Source organism: Vanacampus margaritifer, chromosome 7 (genome assembly GCF_051991255.1).
Source record: "Vanacampus margaritifer isolate UIUO_Vmar chromosome 7, RoL_Vmar_1.0, whole genome shotgun sequence".
Classification (NCBI taxonomy): Eukaryota; Metazoa; Chordata; class Actinopteri; order Syngnathiformes; family Syngnathidae; genus Vanacampus; species Vanacampus margaritifer.
In genome coordinates this window covers 4017793-4038108 of record NC_135438.1, presented here as the reverse complement: position 1 = coordinate 4038108, position 20316 = coordinate 4017793, and the positions used below count along the sequence as shown (strand labels likewise).

The following is a 20316-nucleotide window of genomic DNA, read 5'->3' as shown; positions in this document are numbered from 1 at the left end:
CAATAGGGAAGGTTAAAATCCTCATTCAAGCCAATTACTAGTTGTTGTTGTTTTTTTTATCTGCCTTGGTCTAGTGAATATCAGTGAAGGTTTGTTTACTAGTAAAGCCATCAGAGAAGCTTCCCATTTTGCCACCCGAAACAGCATGTGACATCATAATGTCATGTCATAGTGAAGCAAAATAGTGCCGCTAAATGAGATCACTTGCACAGCCCGCGGGAAATGCAACGACTCTAGCCCACAAATTGGTCACATGATTACACCTGTGAAAGCCTTGAAGCAAAAAAAATAAATAAATGCTACGTAAGCGTAGTTTTGGGGGAAAGTGATGCCATTTGAAAAAGCCACTGGATTTGTATGTGTGAACTTGGGAGAACCTGTGGGAATTTTGGACCGCATGAGCTTAATTTTAACTGAAAGTTGTCAGCCAATCACATAAAGGGTTCCCCCGAGTAGTAGTTAAAACGGTCAAGAAGGTACGTTGAGAAATAATTTAGTTACAATATATTGTTTTCCTCTAATTTGAAGGCATTTTGTGACCAGATTTTCTGTATGCAATATCACAGAAAAATGCTCTCTAAAACAGCCATTATAAATTTCTCTAGAACGTATCATCTTATATTCAAAATTGTTGGTACAGTGTACTCTGGTTGAAGAGGCTGCTCCAGCCAGACTCCGCATTTTAATAAACTGCCATTTTTGAGAAATCTTACTTCTACAAGTTTGCCTGTTTAGCAGCACTATTAATCTGCAAAACTGGCTAGCTATTAGTGCAGTTTTGATTTGTTTGTTCATTCATATTTAACACTAACAGGCCTGACCCCTCATGATAAATTGGCAAAATTGCCTCACTTTTACATTCTATAACCATCCCTTAAAGTGAACTCAAATTCACAAATTAGTTTGAAAAGATATAGAACTGATGGAGTCACCCAAGGAGTGCACCTGTTGGCCACCAGCTGAAGGGTTTGACAGCAGCATGACAGAAGGATTCCAGTGGAGGTTCATCATGTAGCAATGGACAGAATTGACGTTTTTGCCCCCACAAGAAGACACTTTTTCCCCCAACATGACACAATGATCCCAGCATGGAGGTGCTACCCGCGGCCTATTCTGAGCGCGCTTAATCAGCTTACCAGGTTGAACACGGTCTCCACGACGTCTCGGTTGGAAACTTCCCCAACTTCCATGAGTCCGGTCAGCACGGCGAATTTCATCCGGATACCTCGTATGGGCACGGCGGGGTTGAGCGGCAAGGTGCCCGGCGTGGCGGGGCCGGAGGTCTCCTCGCTCGCCATTGCTCAAGGTGGGAACAGGAGCGCAGGTGGCGTCCACAGGTAAAACCACCTGTTCGCCTCCAATGGCGGCGGTGGTAAGTCAAAGGGGACAAATGGAGGAGAGGCTCTCTTTAATGTCCCTCCGGGTTAGTTGGTGGCGGTCTATAGGCACATAAGCAAGAGTACGTCCCTCGCCATTCACGATAAATAAAGTCAAATAAAGTAAAAAGAGTGTCGTTCCGTTGTGGGAAATACCTCCGCGAACTACTCTTCTGTTAGTCCGTAACTTGATAGCCCACAGGCGGATTAATACCGTCCAAAGAAGCAGCGGGGCGAGTAGGTGAGGTGGAAGGGTCCGAGGTGGCAGGTAGAAGCAAGGCTAGCCTTTCCCCGACGCTCGCGTTCTCGAAAAGAGTCCAAAAAAGAGCTACTTTACAACCGGCGGAAGTTGCTATTGTCATGGAGTCCGCACACTTGACAGGTAGCGGCGCCAAACTCTCAAAGCTCGCACACGCCGACTGAACCACCGCACACGGAGAAGGGGCGGAGGGGGGTCCAACCTCCTCGTCGAGCCGGGAAAGTGCACTCAAGCCCCAGCCGAAGAGAGTGGAGCGATCGTCCAGCTGCTCGCTGCGTCCGCCTTTCGCTTCCTGATTTGCTCCCCGGTAGCTTTCAGATCGTCACCGCCATGACAGTGGAAGCCCTCGAGTGAGGAAGTGTGCGCATGCGCAGTGGAGAGAAGTGAGTAGGACGGGCTGGTTCCGCTTCAGAGGCGGCGGGCGAGGCAGGTGTGTGCGCGGCTCAGGTGGAAGGACGCAAAAGTCGCCCTTTCGTCACTAAATGATAGTCAATACACGAGTTAGAGGTTTTAGTCACTTCACATGCAAGGGGAAATAATGAAATCCTGAATTGGTCATTTAGCATTTTCAGAAAGAGTAATCCCTTAACCATGGCAGGGTGTGCGTCCCAGACCACTGCTGCATTAAGTGAAATCCGCGATATAGAAATATTGTATATTATACAAAACACAACACAAGAGCAATTGATAACACTAAAATATTGTAAACTAGTATTAAAAAAAAAAGCTGTAATAAAGACATGACATCACAGATGTGTAAGGGAATGCTTTAAAGCTGCGATATGCCCCCCCCCCCCCTCAAAAAAACTTTACAATAAGCTTTTTATTTGACCATTTATGACTGAAATGCCTTCTATTTAGTAGATGAAAACTTTAGCTGTTCACAATGGGTACTCCTGCAAGCCTCTGGCCAATAGTTTTCAGACTGGATTCGGGTTAGAATATCCCGCGCCCTGTCTGCAGATGTGACGAATGTGCGTGGTGTGTATGTGAAGAATGGTATGTGCAGTTTCATTTTTCGTCAACAGGTGGCAGTAACTATTCGAAATGGAATATTCTACATTCAGTAGCTTTAATGTCTGGAACGTCTCACTTTTCCCGCCCATTTGTGTTGAAAGCAATTGTCCGACCTGGCAGTGGCTGCAACCAGCAATGTCTTGTCTTCACTGTATTTTGTATGAAAGGCTCTGATGCACCAGGCTCTCATAAGATAATAACAGGAAAACGTTTTTCAATTATATCTTACAAAACACTGTGTTTACAGCAATAACTCGTGTGTGGGCACATGGTAGACCATGTTGACTCATCACCTGGCATCACCAGACCAGTTGGAGGGCGAATAAATAAATCCCCATGAGCTTGCACACTTGTATTGTTTCCTCACTGTTGACCTTTGTGCTGACACCACTTTCCAGGGGTGTCACACTCAATTGCACAGGGGACCAAAACTCAAAGCACGTTTTAGGCTGTGGGCCAAACAGGATAAACATTTCTGAACAGACTAAAACTAAATGTTTTTGGAGATGAATGACGCGAAACAGACAGGATACGATTAATATAAAATAAATCTACTTGAACTTAAAATATAAATGAGTTGCTGTTCAGAAAAATATATTTAAAAATTATACAAATTCCAAACATGAGCTTGTGAAATGTTAGGAATCTGTCAGAGAATAAGATCCCCTTGCATCTAGACCAGAATACTATAGTATAAAATAACTTAAATTGCAGGCTACTGTTTTTTTTTCTTCGTTTTTTTTCTTTACAAATTTAGATAAAGTAGTACGTACATACTTCGACGTTGGGGGGGGGGGGGTAAAACTCATGAAAATTGGTTGAGAAATGAGCAAATTCTCATATTTATTTTAATAGTACAGTATATGCATTACCTTTGACAGAAAAGTTGCCCCCACCAATGTGGCCGTTACGCAAGCATGTAGCCGGGCCTGTCGCCCTGTACAGCGCGCTCGAGTAGGCATCGCGAGAAGACATCACAAATGGCCCGCGATCTCGTTCTCTTTAACTCTCGCGAGATTTTCTATTTTCCTCCTCTTTTACTCTTTGTAGCCAACATGGCAGTCGGCAAGAATAAGAGGCTGACCAAAGGCGGCAAAAAGGGTGCCAAAAAGAAGATGTAAGTACGAAATTCAAGCAGCGGAGCATCAAAGACCATCCACACTTAAGATTGCTACAAAAGACATATTAAAACAGGAACGGATGAACGCGATATTTGGCGGATAACTCAGGCTTCGGCTAATGCCATCGGCGCTGGCCTGTGTCGGTCGAGCTTCGGCGTGAGCCTTTCTTTTGTCACGTTCGTTGATTCATTTAATTTAATTGTTGGTTAATCATTGCATTTACTTGTGTGTTAACCGCCTAGCTAACTAGATGTTGGTTTCATCGTTCAGAAGGGTTAGACTAGCTTAATCAGTGTACTGTAGCTAACTCATGTTAGCATGGAGTAGGTCGGCGTCACGTTTACGAGTTGACTCCTCGAAAAAATGCGGTGCTATTTTTATTTTTATTGGTAAGCGTTAATGAGCTGAAGCTGAACGGATATGCTGTGGAATTCATTGAAATGATGGAATTGTTTATATCGGTTTAATGAATGTGCAAAGAGGTAAATGTGAAGTGGCGGCATTGACTGTTTGGAAGTTGTGAACATGGAATAAGTTAATAAATAAAAGTAATGCTGCTGGAATTTGTGGTGCGGAATAAAGTAGCGCAATTATTTGGCGTAAAGGTCACACGAATGAGAAAAGAGTTGAAAGTGTTTAAAGCTAGGCAGTGGTTATTTTACCGTGGCCGGCTAATTTCCTGCTAGCGTTATTTTGCCTTGAATTGCTTCGATAGATATATCGTGTTGCTCGGAATTCTTGGCCTGCCGTAAATTGGTCTATTTGACCGTAATTGCTTGTAGACATTTAGCGCTAGGTTATGGTCATGTAAAAATAACTACTGCCTTAAATTATTTTGTTGACAAAGCATACTAACAAGCTGACATCTGTTTTGGGATTGGGAGCACCCATCTTTTGAGATGTTAAAAAAATATATATGCAGGGCTGTGTTGTTGTTTTTTTCTGGCTTAAAATATTGTGGCATCTGCATTTTGGTTATTCACGCAGGAGTGTATGCCCGGCTCAAATATAAATTATTACATTAATTCGTTTACAAATAATTTTTAGCCACAATAAGGCAGGGTTTTTCCTGCGTACAAAATTCAGAGGTGGCCACCTCCACCTAATTTGCTCACCACCTCCACCTCTAGTTTTTAGAGCTGTATTTGTCATTTTGGCCCAAAATTACGCTGATGTTGCTGCCTCAAAAATTGGTCTGCCGCAAAACCCCAGCAAATGTATATGTGCCATTTCTTCCAGTGTGGACCCTTTCTCCAAAAAGGACTGGTATGATGTCAAGGCGCCGGCCATGTTCATCATCCGCAATCTTGGCAAGACCTTGGTCACCAGGACTCAGGGAACCAGTAAGTCTGTTATTTAAATATTATAGTTTCCAAGTATTACACGCCTCTGTTTAATGGGCTGAGCTTAGTTTAAGTATTGTATTTGCAGCCTGTTATTTGTCTTAGGCGCAACCTTGGTTTGAGTTATAGCTCCTTGAATGTTGCTGTGTGCCTCTTGGTCCTCCCTGAGAGGTTTCCTTCTCCTATTTTATCAGTTTTGGGTGATAACCGTCTTTACTACATTCCATTTCATGCCTTGGCAATTATCTTGTATCATTTTCCTGACTGATATCGTTAAACAAATGAGATGTCTCTCATGCTGTGGAAGTTCACTGTGGTCCATGTGCTGGAAGACATGTCATGAGCAGCCTACTAGAACAGCTGAACTTAAGATGGTATTAATCAGATGCACTTTAACTGGGGATGGGTGTGTTTTGACTTACATTTAACATGATTTTGTGTGTGATTGGTTAATTCTGAATACAGCCACCTCCATCAAAAGGGTGTGTGCGGACTTTTCTAAATTATCTGTTAATTTCCCGTCCATCTTTTTAAAATATTTCTTTTTCTTTTTTTTGTTTTTCAATGAAAGTCACATTGAGACCTCTATGGCTAAATGACAATTTCCTGACTTTCCACTGCTGCGTATTCACTTGTTGGCACCCAAATGACATCAAACCTTTAGTACTGGCTCAACCATGTAATGTTCACCCTCTCAGGAATCGCCTCAGACGGTCTGAAAGGTCGCGTGTTCGAGGTGAGCCTCGCCGACCTGCAGAACGACGAGGTGGCCTTCCGCAAGTTCAAGCTGATCACAGAGGATGTGCAGGGCAAGAACTGCCTCACCAACTTCCACGGCATGGACCTGACCCGTGACAAGATGTGCTCCATGGTCAAGAAGTGGCAGGTAATGTCACTCAAGAATGTGTTTATTATTTATTCTGAATTAATATTTGATATCAGCCAATGAAAGTGCAATGTTGCCACTCTAAAACCGAACTGACAACCCGAATGCCAGGCACTCAACATGCTGACTGGCTAATTGTAATTGCTAACATGAGCTCGGAACAGCCAGCACTGCACTCACTCTTGTCGACTCCCACATCACTCACCAGGCCACACACATTTTAAAGCCACGCAAACTCGAATAAGACATGAATAATAGCTGGATGTTATGGTTTGATGCTGAAAAATCTAGTTTTCAGGGATGTGATTTTTCCGCTAATTCGCGGAATTCCGCTTTTATTTTGAGTTGACTAAAACTGCCATTTTATATGGGATAGGTCAATATACATTGAAAATTTATGCTGTTGTTTTGTCTATTTCTTTGTCATGTGAGTGCATTCAAAGTACTTAAAAACACGGAAAACCCATGAGCCCTTGTCCCCCCACCAGGGCACTGCCCTGGACCTAGCTGGGTGCCAGCGGCCCCCAGACCCCCGGCTAAATTTTCAGATAATTTCACTTTGGTCAAATCACATCCCTGAGTTTTATCCAATTAGTTGATGGGATAATAATAAGCAAAATTGATTCTAATATTGGATAGCTACACGCCTATTATAGTCCCTAAACCTGAGACGGTTCCCGGTGTTCCCTCAGACCATGATCGAGGCTCATGTGGATGTGAAGACAACCGATGGCTACCTGCTGCGTCTTTTCTGCGTGGGCTTCACCAAGAAGCGCACCAACCAGATCCGCAAGACCTCGTATGCCCAGCACCAGCAGGTGCGCCAGATCCGCAAGAAGATGGTGGAGATCATGACCCGCGAGGTGCAGACCAACGACCTGAAGGAGGTCGTTAACAAACTGTGAGTGGTGCGCGCTTGAGGTCTTGGCGCTCTTGTACTTCTTCCCGATTCAACTGACCTTTTTTGGTGTGTGTTTTCTTCTTCTTTTAGGATCCCTGACAGTGTTGGCAAAGACATCGAGAAGGCCTGCCAGTCCATCTACCCCCTGCACGACGTCTACGTCCGCAAGGTCAAAATGTTAAAGAAGCCCAAGTTTGAGTGTAAGATGGAATTTATCAAATATGAGACCAAATTCCCCGCCCCCAAATACATCTCCTTAAGTGTCTTGTTTTTAGTTTCTCAATTGAATTGAGTGACGTTTTGTCCACCCCGTTTGTTAAATTTTGTGTTTCTTTGGCAGTGGGCAAACTGATGGAGCTCCACGGCGAGGGAGGTTCCAGCAGCGCCGCAAAAGCACCTGGAGACGACACCGGAGCCAAGGTGGAGAGGGCCGACGGTTACGAGCCCCCCATCCAGGAGACCGTTTAAAATAAACGACCTGACAGATTTAATAATAAAAAAAAATGTAAATGACCATAATTGGACTTGCCTTTTCTTTTTTACAAAAACATTTGGACCTACTGGATTTATTTTTCTTGTTTCCAAAAAGTTTCATGACTACTACAATTTTATTACAGAATTAGTCATCAGAAAACAGAATTGTAAGTGTCATGCTGCAAAAACGATTTCAAATACTGAATTGTACAGCAAGTACGGTAGTTGAAGTTTGAGTCTGTACATCAGAGCACTTGAACGTAGTTTTTCGGCACTAGGGCCCGTTTGCCCCTCAAGTCACCCAGGAACCATTCGTCATCTATGGACTCCAAGTCAGTAATGACGTCCCCAACCTGCAACGGAACCAATTGTACAATGTCAGGATGATGTTGATGCTTTAAAGTACAATTAAAAATATATACCGGACCTGCAAAGAGAGCTCCTCATCGCAGTCGGAAGTGAAGTCAAACATTGCCCTTCCCTTCATTCCACCACCTTCCAGCAACTTTTGACCTACTCAGGAAAAAAAGGAGTTAAAATGTTTTAAAATCATGAAATTCACAATTATACCTGAAATCGATTTAAGAAAAAAAAATGCATAAAATCTTGCTCCGTTTTTCATAGTCATACATCTCTTACAAATATTTATATTTTGGGTTTAAAAAATATATATGTTGCCTTAATCTAAGCAATTACAAGTTGTCAATTTTTTACAGTTTTTACCTGAAAGTTGTTTAACAAATGATATTGCTCACGTATTATTAACCCGTGTATTTCCAAAATTGAGCAAAGATGTTTGTTTTTTTTAATGACTTTTTTCCACCCCGTTTAAAAAAAAAAAGTAATTAAACTGGCGCTTCATTCACTAACTGAAAATCCCAACGAGTCGTAGTGGATGTCATACCGGTGCGACTCTCCACAAATTCCTTGGGAAAGATTCCTTCTTTGCCGTTGAGTCTTCCGCTGCTCCACTCGTCGTTGATGTGCTCCGTGACGAGGATGCGATCGCCCCGCTTAAAGGACAGCTCGTCCTCCGCCATGCCGTCAAAGTCGTGTCGAGCCAGCGCCCACTCCACGGGGGACTGAGGGGTCAACATGACCTAGTTTATTTACACCCGTATTATTATTTCACTTCAAATAAGGAAAATGCCATTAATCTACTTCCAGCCTCCCACAAGAAGAACGTTTGTGTTTTTTTATTTAAAATGGGAAAAAAAACTATATTGTACTTTATAAAAAGGGAAGAATACCATACTTAATGTAAATAAACTTTTAAACATTAGTGCATCAGGAGTTAATTATGCTGCAATCCAATCCAGTGTCCTTTCGGTTCTTTTTGGCCACTAGGAGGCAGTAGTGTATAATACAGTTCAGAGCCATATTTAGAGAGAGTTTGGCCAACTCTGTTTCAAGCGTGATTGGTCAACTGCTGGTCACATGACATATGGACGCTATCTTGTTACCGTGCTAAAAACCAGTTGGCCAAACTCTATATACGGCTCTGATACTGTTATGCAGACAGAAACAAAGAATAGACTTCTGCTGCTACTTTGTAAGTTGCTGTAATAATCATCATTTTTCAGACAAGATAAAGAATATATGTCAGTGAGTATTGTTATATTCACATGTATTGTCCGGCATTTGTGTTAAAAAAAAAAATCCCTCAATGCTAATCATTAGCATGTGAGATTTTCCATTGCAAGCTAGTGGGTCGTTCTAGCTTCATTCAGGCAACATGGCTAGGTTGATTTAAATATACAATGTGTAATTTACTTTTATTAATGCTTAAGTAAACATCAATTGGCACATCTTGAAGCCTCGTTTCGATCAATTGTTCACTATTTGCCAAACTGCTGAAGTGAGTTGAACGTACTGCTAGCTAACACACAGCACTTCTATCTCAAATTTGCGCTAACAAGTGAGAAAAAAAAAAAAGATCAAATGACGACTTGTACTTCAAAAACCCATAAATTGGGTCACTCGTACCACAAGACGCTACTGTAAAAAATAAATGTAGGCTACCTGAGCCGGTTTGACTGCTTCAGGCTGATTACTGGCCATGCCTATGGAAAAAATGACACAGAATTCAAAGTCACATAACAGGGAAGGACAACAATGGATGCAATTACTCACCAAGACCATTTTAGATGAGATAGCTTTTGTTTCATTTGGTGTCTTTCTTATTTTATGCAACTTTGGAAAATTCCTATAATATTATAAATTAACATGAACATAAAATTACTCCAAATTGTACTTACTTTTTAGATCAACAGAGGTTTGACTAAAATTTAAAAATACTAGGTTTAGTAATTTTTTAAGAAAAAAAAATGCTCCACATGTATTGCCTCAGCAAAAAGTTGAAAATCTTTTTCACACAGGATACACTTTTTTCGAAACACAAACGTAATGAAATCTTGGTTCTGTATTGAATATAAACTCTAAATTGTAAAGAAAGGTCGGACAGTGCCGCATTGTGTATTTAGTGGTGCATTACTTCTTACCTGGCAACGCGACCCTGTTGGCATTAGTCCGACTCTGCTGCCTAGTGGGCGGTGGCGGCAAATCTTCGACGACTTCCACAAAATGGAGAGGGAAAATTCCAGAAGTGGTGCCCAGCTGCCCGCGGGCCCAATCGTCACCCACGTAGGCCTGCAGCCTGATCACGTTGCCCTCCACGAACGATAACTCCTCGCCGCTCTCGCCCTCGAAATCAAAGCGGGCCACGCATCTGGGACCACTTCGAGAAAATGAGACATTTGAACCTTTGTGGCCTCCTTTACTAGCATTTGGAACAGCTTTGCATTGACAGAGTATTAACGGCATGCGACAAGCAAAAGTTACTGGATTAAAAATTTATGTGGAAAGAAAACTTACGTGACTTTAGCAAAAAGTGGCTTTGGTTTCTTCTCAGGAACAAGTTTTGGTGGTGCGTCCGACTAATTGGAGAATGAGCACAAGGAAAATACGTTTGTATGACAAATATGACACTATAGATGAGTACTATCACTTACCAGTATTTTGACAAAGTTAACTGGGAAGTAACCAGTGGATCCTTTACAAGTGCCTCTGTACCATTCACTGTCCACGCGCTCCACCATGTTGATGATGTCACCGGCCTTCAAGCCCATCTCTCCAGGACCCTCTGAAGTAACAAAAACAATACTTTTGAATGAAATTACACATTCAAATAACTAACCTTATTTTAAAATAAAGCACAGGCCTCCTTATTTTAATGCAAGGTTTAATGCAATATCCCCCTACTAACCAAAAAAGCTACAGCTAAAAAGAAAATAGTAGAGATACTGTACATTGTTTCAGAAGTATTTTTTAAATTATAAATTTTACATTTATTTAATATACATGGTTGAATGTAATATTAATTTCTCCAAAGGATAAACAAATATTTTGCATGTTACAGCAACATTGATATATGATCTGATTTCCCCTTAAAAGATTGTAAAATAACAAAAACAAAACAAAAAAGAAAGGTATAATACGGTTTATTTTGTTTCTTCCATTTTTTTTCTTTGTGTTTAGGTTAAAAATAATAGTCACAAAATGTTTGGAGATAGAGTACATGATTTAATTCAACATTTTTTTTTCTCCAAAAAAGCATGACTATATTTCTTAGCGTTTTGTCTTAAAATATTTTTAGAATTTTTTTCCCGATCATGATTTAATTCTTCTTTTTTTTCAGAAATGCATCCAAAAACTTTTGTGTCCAAAGTAGAAATATATTGTTAAATGTGATTACAAAAAAATTATAAACTGAAAAATAAACTATACAAATGCGATAAATAGAAACACACAACCGCGCTTTCTCGATGCTCAAGATATCAATTATCTAAGGCGGCAAAGAAACTAGTGCTACTATGTTATCCAACAATGAAAATGTTACCTGAAGTGAAGTCATGCAAGGCTTGAGCGTTTAGTCCTTTTTCTTGCATGCCAGCGGGACCTGCAACCTGCACAAACAACCACAAAGTCGCCATGTTGTTACCACATCCAAGATCTTAGCCAGCATGAGCTGTGACACAGCTGACTTTTACCAGCCAATAGGAACGTTACGAGCAAGCCCCGTCCATTGACATCGTACCACATGCAATAAGCTCATCTCACCTGGACTGACAGTTCTCCTGCGTGGCTCCTGTTAAAGTCCGGGGCGGCGGATCCGCGTGGAAGCTAGTGGAAGGATACACGCACAAAAAGATGTGGCCATTGTAAACACAGTTACAGGAACATGTTTTCGGGGGTTTCCTCACGGAATATTTGTCATAGAGACGATGGCCCTGGACAGGTCTGGGAGGCAGGAGGAACCCTTTGGCGGGCTTGGCGGTCTGCACCATGGGTGGCGGCGGTCTTCCCGGACCTTTGCCTGAAGGAGGCGGGCGCGGCGGGAGCGGTTTTCTTATGCTTTCTCGTCTGAAGTGCAACGAAAAGCCGTCACTTCAATTGTTAAATGGAAAACATAAAAAATAAATCAAGTGAGATTGTTGGTTTTACTCACTGACTTGGCAGCGATGGGGCCCGCTTGCCACTTAATAATCCCTGCAGAAAACGAAAGTTTTTGCTTTGATTAGCTTTTGTGTCGTTTCTACTTGAAAATGGCAGATCTTCACCCAACCTAGCTACCAGGTCATGGGTATAGAAACGGTTGCTTAGTTCAAAAACGTGTAAATACGTTTAATACTTTGTCCTTCACTCCCAAAAACATATTTATACGTTAATGTTGTAGCAGGTGGCAGATAAGTATAAGAGATCAACCAGGGCCACGTTGCAACAAGCTCTTTTTGCCATGTTTACAACAGGAATGTGAATAATGATCAAACTTAGCTATATTCTGATAGCAAGGGAACACAATATTCTGTGGGACTTGCAAAATCGGTCAAAATCCAGTAAAACCGCCGGGAGCGAATGGGGTTGCTTCAGTGAAAATGGCTGTGAGTGAATGAGTTAATTCTGTTTCAAAGTACAACATGATGTCAGTTGCAGGTTGTCGAGCTACATCAACAACGGCCACCGCTAGGAAAGCTTTATTCTGCTCAATTACCGTAATTGAAAACACCAGTTCAGAAGCTCCCATTAAATCCTTACCTGTGTTGGGATGCTGGGTAAGGACTTTTGCTTGGGGACGGCTGAGGTGTTTAGGGAGCCTACAGGATTCCGAGCGGGAAGTGGAGGAGGATTGCCCTGAAGACTCTCAGTGGCTGATGGCAGATACCAGCTGTTATTTTCCATCGCGCTTTGTTAGCATACTTCGTATTTTAGCTAAGTGGTGCCCACCGATTTGGCTGGGGACTCTGATAGTGGTGGGCCTTCTTGTTATAGTTGGTCTCGCCTTGACAGGAGCAGGATCTGAGATAACATATCAATCGATAAACACTTGTTTTCATTGCATGGCAGCTAAGGCGTAGTTAGCATCTTAGTCCAGTTTTGATAGCAATGTCCCTGCTTGTTGCGCTAACTAGCATTAAGACTATGGTCAATATTTGTGTTGAATTCAGGCAAAAAGTGGTTTGTTGGCGTAAAAACAATGCTTTTGTATAAAGTTTTGGATGGTAATGCTGGTTGTCGTGCTATTTAGCTACTTTCATAACTCAAGCTTTGAGGTCAGGTTGAATTAGTTTGTGATCATTTTACTCAGAGTGCAGTTGAATGGGATTATTTCAGTAAAATGTCATAAAGGTTGTGCTTTAACTTTATTCAAAATATTAAACACTCTGGCAGAATGAAAAGATTCATAACAGGTGTCTGATCCATGAAAATGTCGAAAGATATAGTAAGACTGTTTTGCTAAATTAGACTCTTCCAGTCTCTCTGTTGCAATCCATTGATGACACTGAGATCATTTGAGATCATCCCGGAAGTCTCACAATGCTTCGAAACTTTTGACTTTTTGCACTTTTAAATCATTAAGTGAAGAAGAAGAGTTAGGCGAGTTTGGAAACTATGAAATTCATCTCACCTGTAAAATGTTATAGTGCATTATAGGTTCATCCTGAAATTTCACCCAAAAGCCAAATAACCCAAACTTTTAACCTAAAAAAACAAATTCCCCAAATTTGTAACTTCACCTAATTCAGAATCAAATGACTCACTTGCTGGAGTTTCAGCGTATTCGTCATCTCTGAGAACAGCAGTGGAGTTGTGGTTGTTGATGTTGAGGTTGGGCTTCAGTGGTTCCTCGGGCGGTTTCACTGGTGGTCTCGGCGGCAAAGGTGGTTCCTGGTCATGGATGCTGTAGTCCCTGGTTAACATCGCCGGACGCGAGCGGTGTGGGGGTCCGCCCTTTGTGAGCAAGGTCTCCAATTCCTCTCGCACGGGCTTCCCGGCGAGTTGCTGAGGTTTGAAAACCGGTGTCTGATCCTGGCTTGACACATTTTGACTGTCCTGGACCGACAGAGATCTGGCAGCCAGTGGAGGTTTAGCGGACACCGGTGGCGGCTTCACGAGCTTTCTGGGAAGGGGCTGCGGTCTGATCGGTTCCGAGGCACGCCCATCGTGTTCAGGGGCGGGCTGGCTCTCGAAGGCCTGGATCCGGGACTGGATGTTTCGCTGACTGTTCATCTCGCCATAAACTTGTTCCTCCTGATTTGCTTGGTCTACGTTCGAACTAAAGACCTCCAGCAGCTCCTTCAAATACTCATTCGAGGAAATGTCTGCGGCATCTGTGGGGACCTCATCATCTTCAAGTTTAACCAATGTCTGAACGTTATTTTCGGTCTGTTTTCTGGATTTTATGCGAGGGAGTGGGACAGGTCTGGGTTCTAAGGCCGAAACAGAAAAAGTCGCCGCGCTAAGGGTTGCGTCAGGTTGCGGAGTAGTCTCCCAGTAGACGGTGACCGATCTGGCGCACCTATCTCCTGAGTCCCGCCTTTCTGACGTGCGTGGACCACTTTCAGAAGAACGTTCAGGTCTAGGTAAGGATGATCTTGGTGGTTTTTGCGGCTTTTTACCTAAAAAAAGAATCACACTCAGAAAGGAACCAGATCAAGAAACTTTCCAATGGTTTTACCGGCTGATTTTTCCCTGACGGGGTCAGTCTGCGTGGAGCAGGTAGTGGTGGTGGGAGAGCAACGTCGGGGGGCCGCAGTGGGCCGAACAATGTGCTCCTCTCGAGTCTTTTCTTGAATCACCTGGTCATAGGACGGTGGGGGCTGAGTCGTGGAAAATAGAACCTTTAGCAAGACGGTTTCTAAACTTGGTTTTATTTTTGAATACCATGGAATCAACTGTGCCAAAGTAGCACAACTTGGAACCAAACTCTACTTTCACTTGAGTAGAGTTTAATGCGCTTAGTTTAGGTTATCCAGATCCTTAACTCATTCAAACCCAAAAACTTGTAATTAGGTTTGTTAATATTTTGTCCTTCACTCCCAAAAACGTCTTTAATTTTTGGGTCTTTTTATGCAAGAGCATACAGAAGACTTTAATGCAGCTTCTGACATGAGAAGGAGGCTTGAAGCAATGGTAGTTATTTCAAAAAACGGCCAGCAGGTGGCAGCGGAATAGAAGAGATCAGCCAGGGCCATGTTATATTGCTACAAGCTCTTTTTGACATTGTTTTCACCAGGAATATGAATATTTATTACATGTTGCTATATTCTAATGCTAATTGCTGCAAAATGGAAACAGAAACAAATTTCCCTGATGAAAGAAGATCCTCTAATCTTTATTTGTCAAAATCCAGTAAAACAGCCGGGAGCGAAGGGGGTTGCTTCAGTGAAAATGGCTGGGAGCGAATGAGTTCAAGTCTTAAAATATGCATTTTATTATCTAGCCTTTAAAAAAATGACAAGTAATCCTTGGAGCCACCATTTTAAGATCTTAAAGGAGCAACTTTTCTATTTTATATATTATGCAATAGAGATTATAATCTTTTCCGGAATCAATTCCTTAATTAGTCTTTAAACAAGTGACAAGTAATCCTAATTTTCCATACTAAAATCTTAGAAAATCCACATTTTCTTTTGTCTTTATTTTTTTTACCAATGTATACTTAGTTTTGCTAGTTACATTAACAAAAATAAGATCTAAAAAGTTTGATGAAATATTATGCCTCTAAAAGGTAACCAGTTCTTAAGTCACACAATTCGGAATTCAACCAAAATTTGGCGTGTTCCTCAGAGGAACTTCATAAAGAACCAAGCTGGACCAAACCTGGATGCCTGCAGACCAGCTGGTTTGAGTGGAGGAAGGAAAGACCACGGGCGGTGCTGAGAACCAGTTGTTGTCATCTAGAGGTTCCACGGAAATGATAGTGATCTCCGGTCGTCTGCACCATTCAATGACAAAATCCACAAAGCATAATTGAACAAAAAAAAAAAAAAAACATTATATAGGAAATAGCTTCTGCATTTGACAAATAAAGGACTCTGTAGACTTTTTAAATACCTCGGGTCGTTTGTGTTGTCACTCGAAGAATTTGCCCTTGCTGTGAATCATAAGAAAATGGATCAAGCACTTATAATCCATACACCTCCTGCATTGTATTATGTCTTAAGACTTAAGTTTGCACAAACTTACTTCGTTTAACAGCACCCCGTATGGAAGATGAAGACCCTGTGCTGATGATGAATATATAAATATAATCAATTAAACTAATTAGATCTAAATAATCACATCCAAAAAGACGGCTTGATAAAAGATGCAGGTATTAAAAACGTTTTTTTTTTTTTTTTTTTTAATTGCAAGAACAGACTTAAAATATTCTTAAAAATAGATAGATATGCAACAGTAGCCCCGAAGTAGCACACAAACAAACCCCAAACAAATGAATAAGCATTAAAAAAAAAAAAAAAATCTATCTTTCTTGCTGGAGGTAAATATACGACCAGGATAGGCCTCATGTCATAACAACTTACCTGCAATGCAAAAGATTTGCTTTGCCTCCGTCAGGATGATCTGTGAAGATGAACAGAGGAGCCATTTTCAGTAATGCTGAGTTGCTGGGAAGGAATCGCATCTCTATTTCAATTACTGTCTAAAATTACTTAAGTTGGAGGTCGCTAGTTTGAAAACAGCCCTTTACCTTCTGTTGCCCGCTGTTTTTACCAAGTTATTCAAATCGCCGACGTTGGCGGAATTCACAGCGCACGACCTATATCATTATGTAGTCAATGCCGTCTCTTCTCCTTACACCGGGGCTGATTTAAAAGCCTGCCGCTGGTTGAGTCGAGATGCTACGCTCACACCGGGGGACAATATACTTCATAATGCAAAGGTCAAACTTGTTTATCATGTTAACTGATTTTTTACACAGTTTGTTCTATATTGAAACGCTGTGATGATGTCATGTTACTCCTTTGTCTGTCTGTATAACCGACCGCAAAGCAAGATATGACCATTTTATAAGATAATCGATTAGATTAAGGACTTTACGCCGTATGAGATTCAATGGTTACAATACAGGCAAGTGGCTCTTTTGCCGTCCAGTGTCCCCCAGAGGGTGTTCCCGTGAGGGCTGTGACGTCACGTACAAAAAGTTAACACCGACTACAAAATTGATAGAAAAAGTACAAATGTCAAAATAAAAGCACTCGCGTGACATGAAGATGCAAAAGGAATACAAACCAACATAAAAAGCACCTGTCACGTCTGTAACTTGTTTATCGCTTTTACTCACCTTCCTCAACGACACTAACGTCCTTTCGTTTTTATCCTATCATAGATTTACTTCACTTACTTGTTTATACTCGAAGAAAGCGCTCCTTTCGCACCCACGGGCGCATCGCACCTTGCACCTTACGGTGGGTTTACCTGCTAAAGAGCTATATGGAGCATGTAAAGTCCACTGTTAAAAGCGTGTTTCTACTTAAATCCGCTTTGACTAATGGACGACCTACTACGACTGAACGTGTTTATGCCGGCGTGTGACAAAAAGACAGAAAAGTCACCAAGTTGGACTTGGACCAATCACATCAAGTGGAATGCGGTCAGCCAGGAAGTCAGCCCGTGACACATCACTTTGGTGAAATGAAATTTAAAAAAAAAACTTTGGCGAAATGGAAAAAGTTAAGGGAGTGTAACACCAAATGGGGGTTTCGTAATAATAACATTTCACTTGTAAGTCAATCAAGTGCATACCAAAAAAAACTTTTGAAGAATAACACCTGGCAAAAAATTAATAAAGAAAAATATTCTAAATAATATACTGTATAAATGTCTTCAATAAAAGATACGTACGTACGTGCATAAAAAATACTGGAAGTTTATTGCATATGGCAAAAAAATGACATAATTTCAGTCTAAAAAAACTCACCTGGAAAAGTGCCTTATTATTAAAAAAAAAAAAAAATTACATAAACTTAATGAAAACTACCTGGTAAACAAGTCTTTAAAAAGTGAGAAAGTGTCCTTGTAATAAACATACAAACAAACAATACAATTCTTAGACTTTTACAATAATAATGCAATAAATCATAAACTGTAATGTGTACATAATTTAAATAAAATTTACTTAAATGTAAAAAAATAATAATAATAATACTGTACACAATTTCAAAAATTGAATCTTGATTAATAAAAAATATTAAAAACATCAATAAAATTTAACATTAAATTCTGCCACAAATTACAAAAAAGAAGAAGCTTTATTTGCCTCAAAATCAACCGGCTAGTACAACAAGCATTTCTCATGGTTTGAGCCCATTTGCAATGTTTCTGTATCTTCCGAAAAACAAAAGTGAACCACTGTGTGTACTGTAGACTGTGTAACTTGATGTCATGATGTTTTTGTGCGAGTGGACACTAGCGTGGTCTGTGAAGCCGCTGAAGTCAGCGGAATACTTTCCCCCCTATCACAGCTGTGTCTGTGCCACTCCAACACATGCTGACATCGTATACATGCTTTGGACCACAACAGGCGCACAGCAGCTGCGCAACAAACCATCTGCTTGCCTCCTTAAACTCACAATATTTAATCAGATTGATATATGTAGAGGGATGCCTTGAGATACGAGTATATTTGTTCCATGACCACACTTAAAATGTTTGCATCTCAAATCATTGTTCCACATTGAACTTAATGTAAATGCAATTAATCCATACCACCTTCTTTGAAAAAGGAAAAATAACACTAAATATATTACATTTTAAAAAATATAATTAAAAAGAATGTAATGAATTAAACAGTTTGTTAATCATGATTTAATTTTTTGTGCAACCCGCCTTGGCCACTGGGAGGCAGCACTTTGTAATACAAACACAAACAGTAGTAGCCTGAGTGACTCGGTAAAAATACTTTAATTTAAGTTTTTTTTGGTAGAGGATAAGAAAAGTTTTATTATATTAACATTTGTACGTGTTACACCACTTTTGTTCAAAGATTTGATTCTTCTAAAACTATCTTTCAAGGCTAACTGTTAGCATGTCGGCTTACTTTTAAGGTTAGCATTAAGCTAAGAAGATTTTCCATAAGGCAAAGCCATATATTTTTTAAATACACAGAGTAAATATCTTTGTTTTATGTTTACTTTGATAGTAAGCTTCAAATGGTGAACTTTTTTTTCAACGAATTCTACATTATATACAAAAATACTCTAATTTTTGTGAGTTGAGTTCATTGTGTGTCTGTACTATTACAGTCAATTTGAGTTATAACTATAATAAAAGTTGTCATGCAAACCTACCTGTTGCTTGGTTGATGAAATGGTGAATTTCAGTGCACTCCTCTTCCCCATGCTTCATTTCAGCCATCGTCAGTCAAAGCAATAAAGAACAATAAACAAGTCATAAAAAAAGGCAGTATTTGATCATAAGTATATGTGTTCTCCTGAGAGAGAGAGAGTGTGTATAATGATGTGTCCACGACGGTCACTGTGGTCCTGCCGACTGTAGCACTTTGAGTGGGTGGGACCCTGCAGGGGATTCAACATGGAGCCCACCCTCCACTAAAATGAGGGGTGACTACTGGATTAAAGACATACTTTTGGTTCATTTGTTTTACATCATTGTTTTAAAATACTATAAAATACCTACTGTAACCGTAATACTACTGTACACTGTACCTTACCACACCATACTACAGTATACCACATCATACCTTATCAGAGTATATTGCGTAAGCGTAGCATAATCATAACATACAATATCTGATCATAATACCATACCACACCAAACTGTACAAAACCACTTCAATACATCCACTGGCCTTTTTCTTAGTTAACTCCGTAAAAAACTGCCCCATGTACATGTACATGTGCTGTACATGTTTAATACAGTTTTGATAATTCTGAATAATCATTGTAGTTATGCATATACAGTATTTGAATTAATTGTGAAAAAATGACAAATGTTCTTCATGTAATAGAGCGACTTTATTGTTTGAGAAACGTTTTTTTCTCATGCTGTATTTTTTTCCTTTTTTTTATTTACTTGTAGTGTTTCACCATAAGTCGGGGCTAATTTTTGTATTTCTTTGCCTATTTCGACTTTATTCCTGTAAACCTTGGTGTTGTTTTTTCACATACAACTTTGAGATATAAGTTGTTTTTTTCTCTCTCTCTCTCATAATATAATGACTTTATTTATGTATGATTTGAAGTTTTTCACATAAAATGTGGACTTTATTCTTGGAAAATTACTTATTTTTTCTAATAGAGTAATGCTAGAATTTTAGGAATAAAACCACTGTCTGGTTTTTGATAAATATTTCGGCCAACTACTCCTCTATTTCAGTGTGCCTGCTAAAGGTACTTGGAGAGTTTTATTTATGGATAACTTGTACTTGGTGGAACGTCAGAAAAAAAAATAACGTTGCAGTATTTTCTCACGCAGTACCTTCTTTGTCCAACAGAGGGAAACACTTTACAACTATTGTACGTATTTGCATCGCTTTCTGATTCAAAGTGATCCCATAAAACCACGACACAATGACACGGTTTTTGATAAATATTTCGGCCAACTACTCCTCTATTTCAGTGTGCCTGCTAAAGGTAC

General features: G+C 40.4%; 3 protein-coding genes across 14 annotated transcripts in view; 1 reads left to right on the top strand and 2 right to left on the bottom strand.

The window, feature by feature from the left end:
• lrba (LPS-responsive vesicle trafficking, beach and anchor containing) overlaps window positions 1-2003 on the bottom strand; it is a 218242-nt gene extending 216239 nt beyond the window's left edge. For 6 of the 10 annotated variants that reach the window (XM_077569996.1, XM_077569993.1, XM_077569998.1 and 3 more), the window contains exon 1: window positions 1137-2002. In XM_077569996.1, the coding sequence (XP_077426122.1) occupies window positions 1137-1298 (162 nt within the window). In that variant the 5' untranslated portion in view covers window positions 1299-2002. Of the gene's footprint in view, window positions 1-1136 lie in introns of all 10 variants that reach the window. The other 4 variants (XM_077569992.1, XM_077569995.1, XM_077569997.1 and 1 more) reach the window with 1 other exon arrangement.
• Window positions 2004-3600: 1597 nt separating this feature from the next.
• On the top strand, window positions 3601-7422 carry rps3a (ribosomal protein S3A). The gene is made up of 6 exons (XM_077571222.1): window positions 3601-3769; window positions 5013-5116; window positions 5815-6002; window positions 6695-6903; window positions 6994-7103; window positions 7244-7422. The coding sequence occupies exons 1-6, from the start codon at window positions 3633-3635 to the stop codon at window positions 7369-7371; spliced, it is 876 nt and encodes a 291-aa protein (XP_077427348.1). The 5' UTR covers window positions 3601-3632; the 3' UTR covers window positions 7372-7422.
• Window positions 7367-19194, bottom strand: sh3d19 (SH3 domain containing 19). 3 transcript variants are annotated; one of them, XM_077571219.1, is made up of 20 exons: window positions 19008-19194; window positions 16242-16281; window positions 15904-15944; window positions 15772-15811; window positions 15538-15652; window positions 14393-14534; window positions 13476-14333; window positions 12661-12732; window positions 12472-12584; window positions 11885-11925; window positions 11640-11799; window positions 11497-11559; window positions 11276-11342; window positions 10389-10519; window positions 10252-10313; window positions 9879-10114; window positions 9400-9440; window positions 8282-8477; window positions 7805-7890; window positions 7367-7730 (listed from the first exon to the last, which is right to left on the bottom strand). In XM_077571219.1, the coding sequence occupies exons 1-20, from the start codon at window positions 19072-19074 to the stop codon at window positions 7623-7625; spliced, it is 2679 nt and encodes an 892-aa protein (XP_077427345.1). In that variant the 5' UTR covers window positions 19075-19194; the 3' UTR covers window positions 7367-7622. The 3 variants fall into 3 exon arrangements, with proteins under 3 accessions (XP_077427345.1, XP_077427346.1, XP_077427347.1); XM_077571220.1 differs by having other exon boundaries at window positions 8282-8459; XM_077571221.1 differs by having other exon boundaries at window positions 14393-14513.
• Window positions 19195-20316: the final 1122 nt, after the last annotated feature.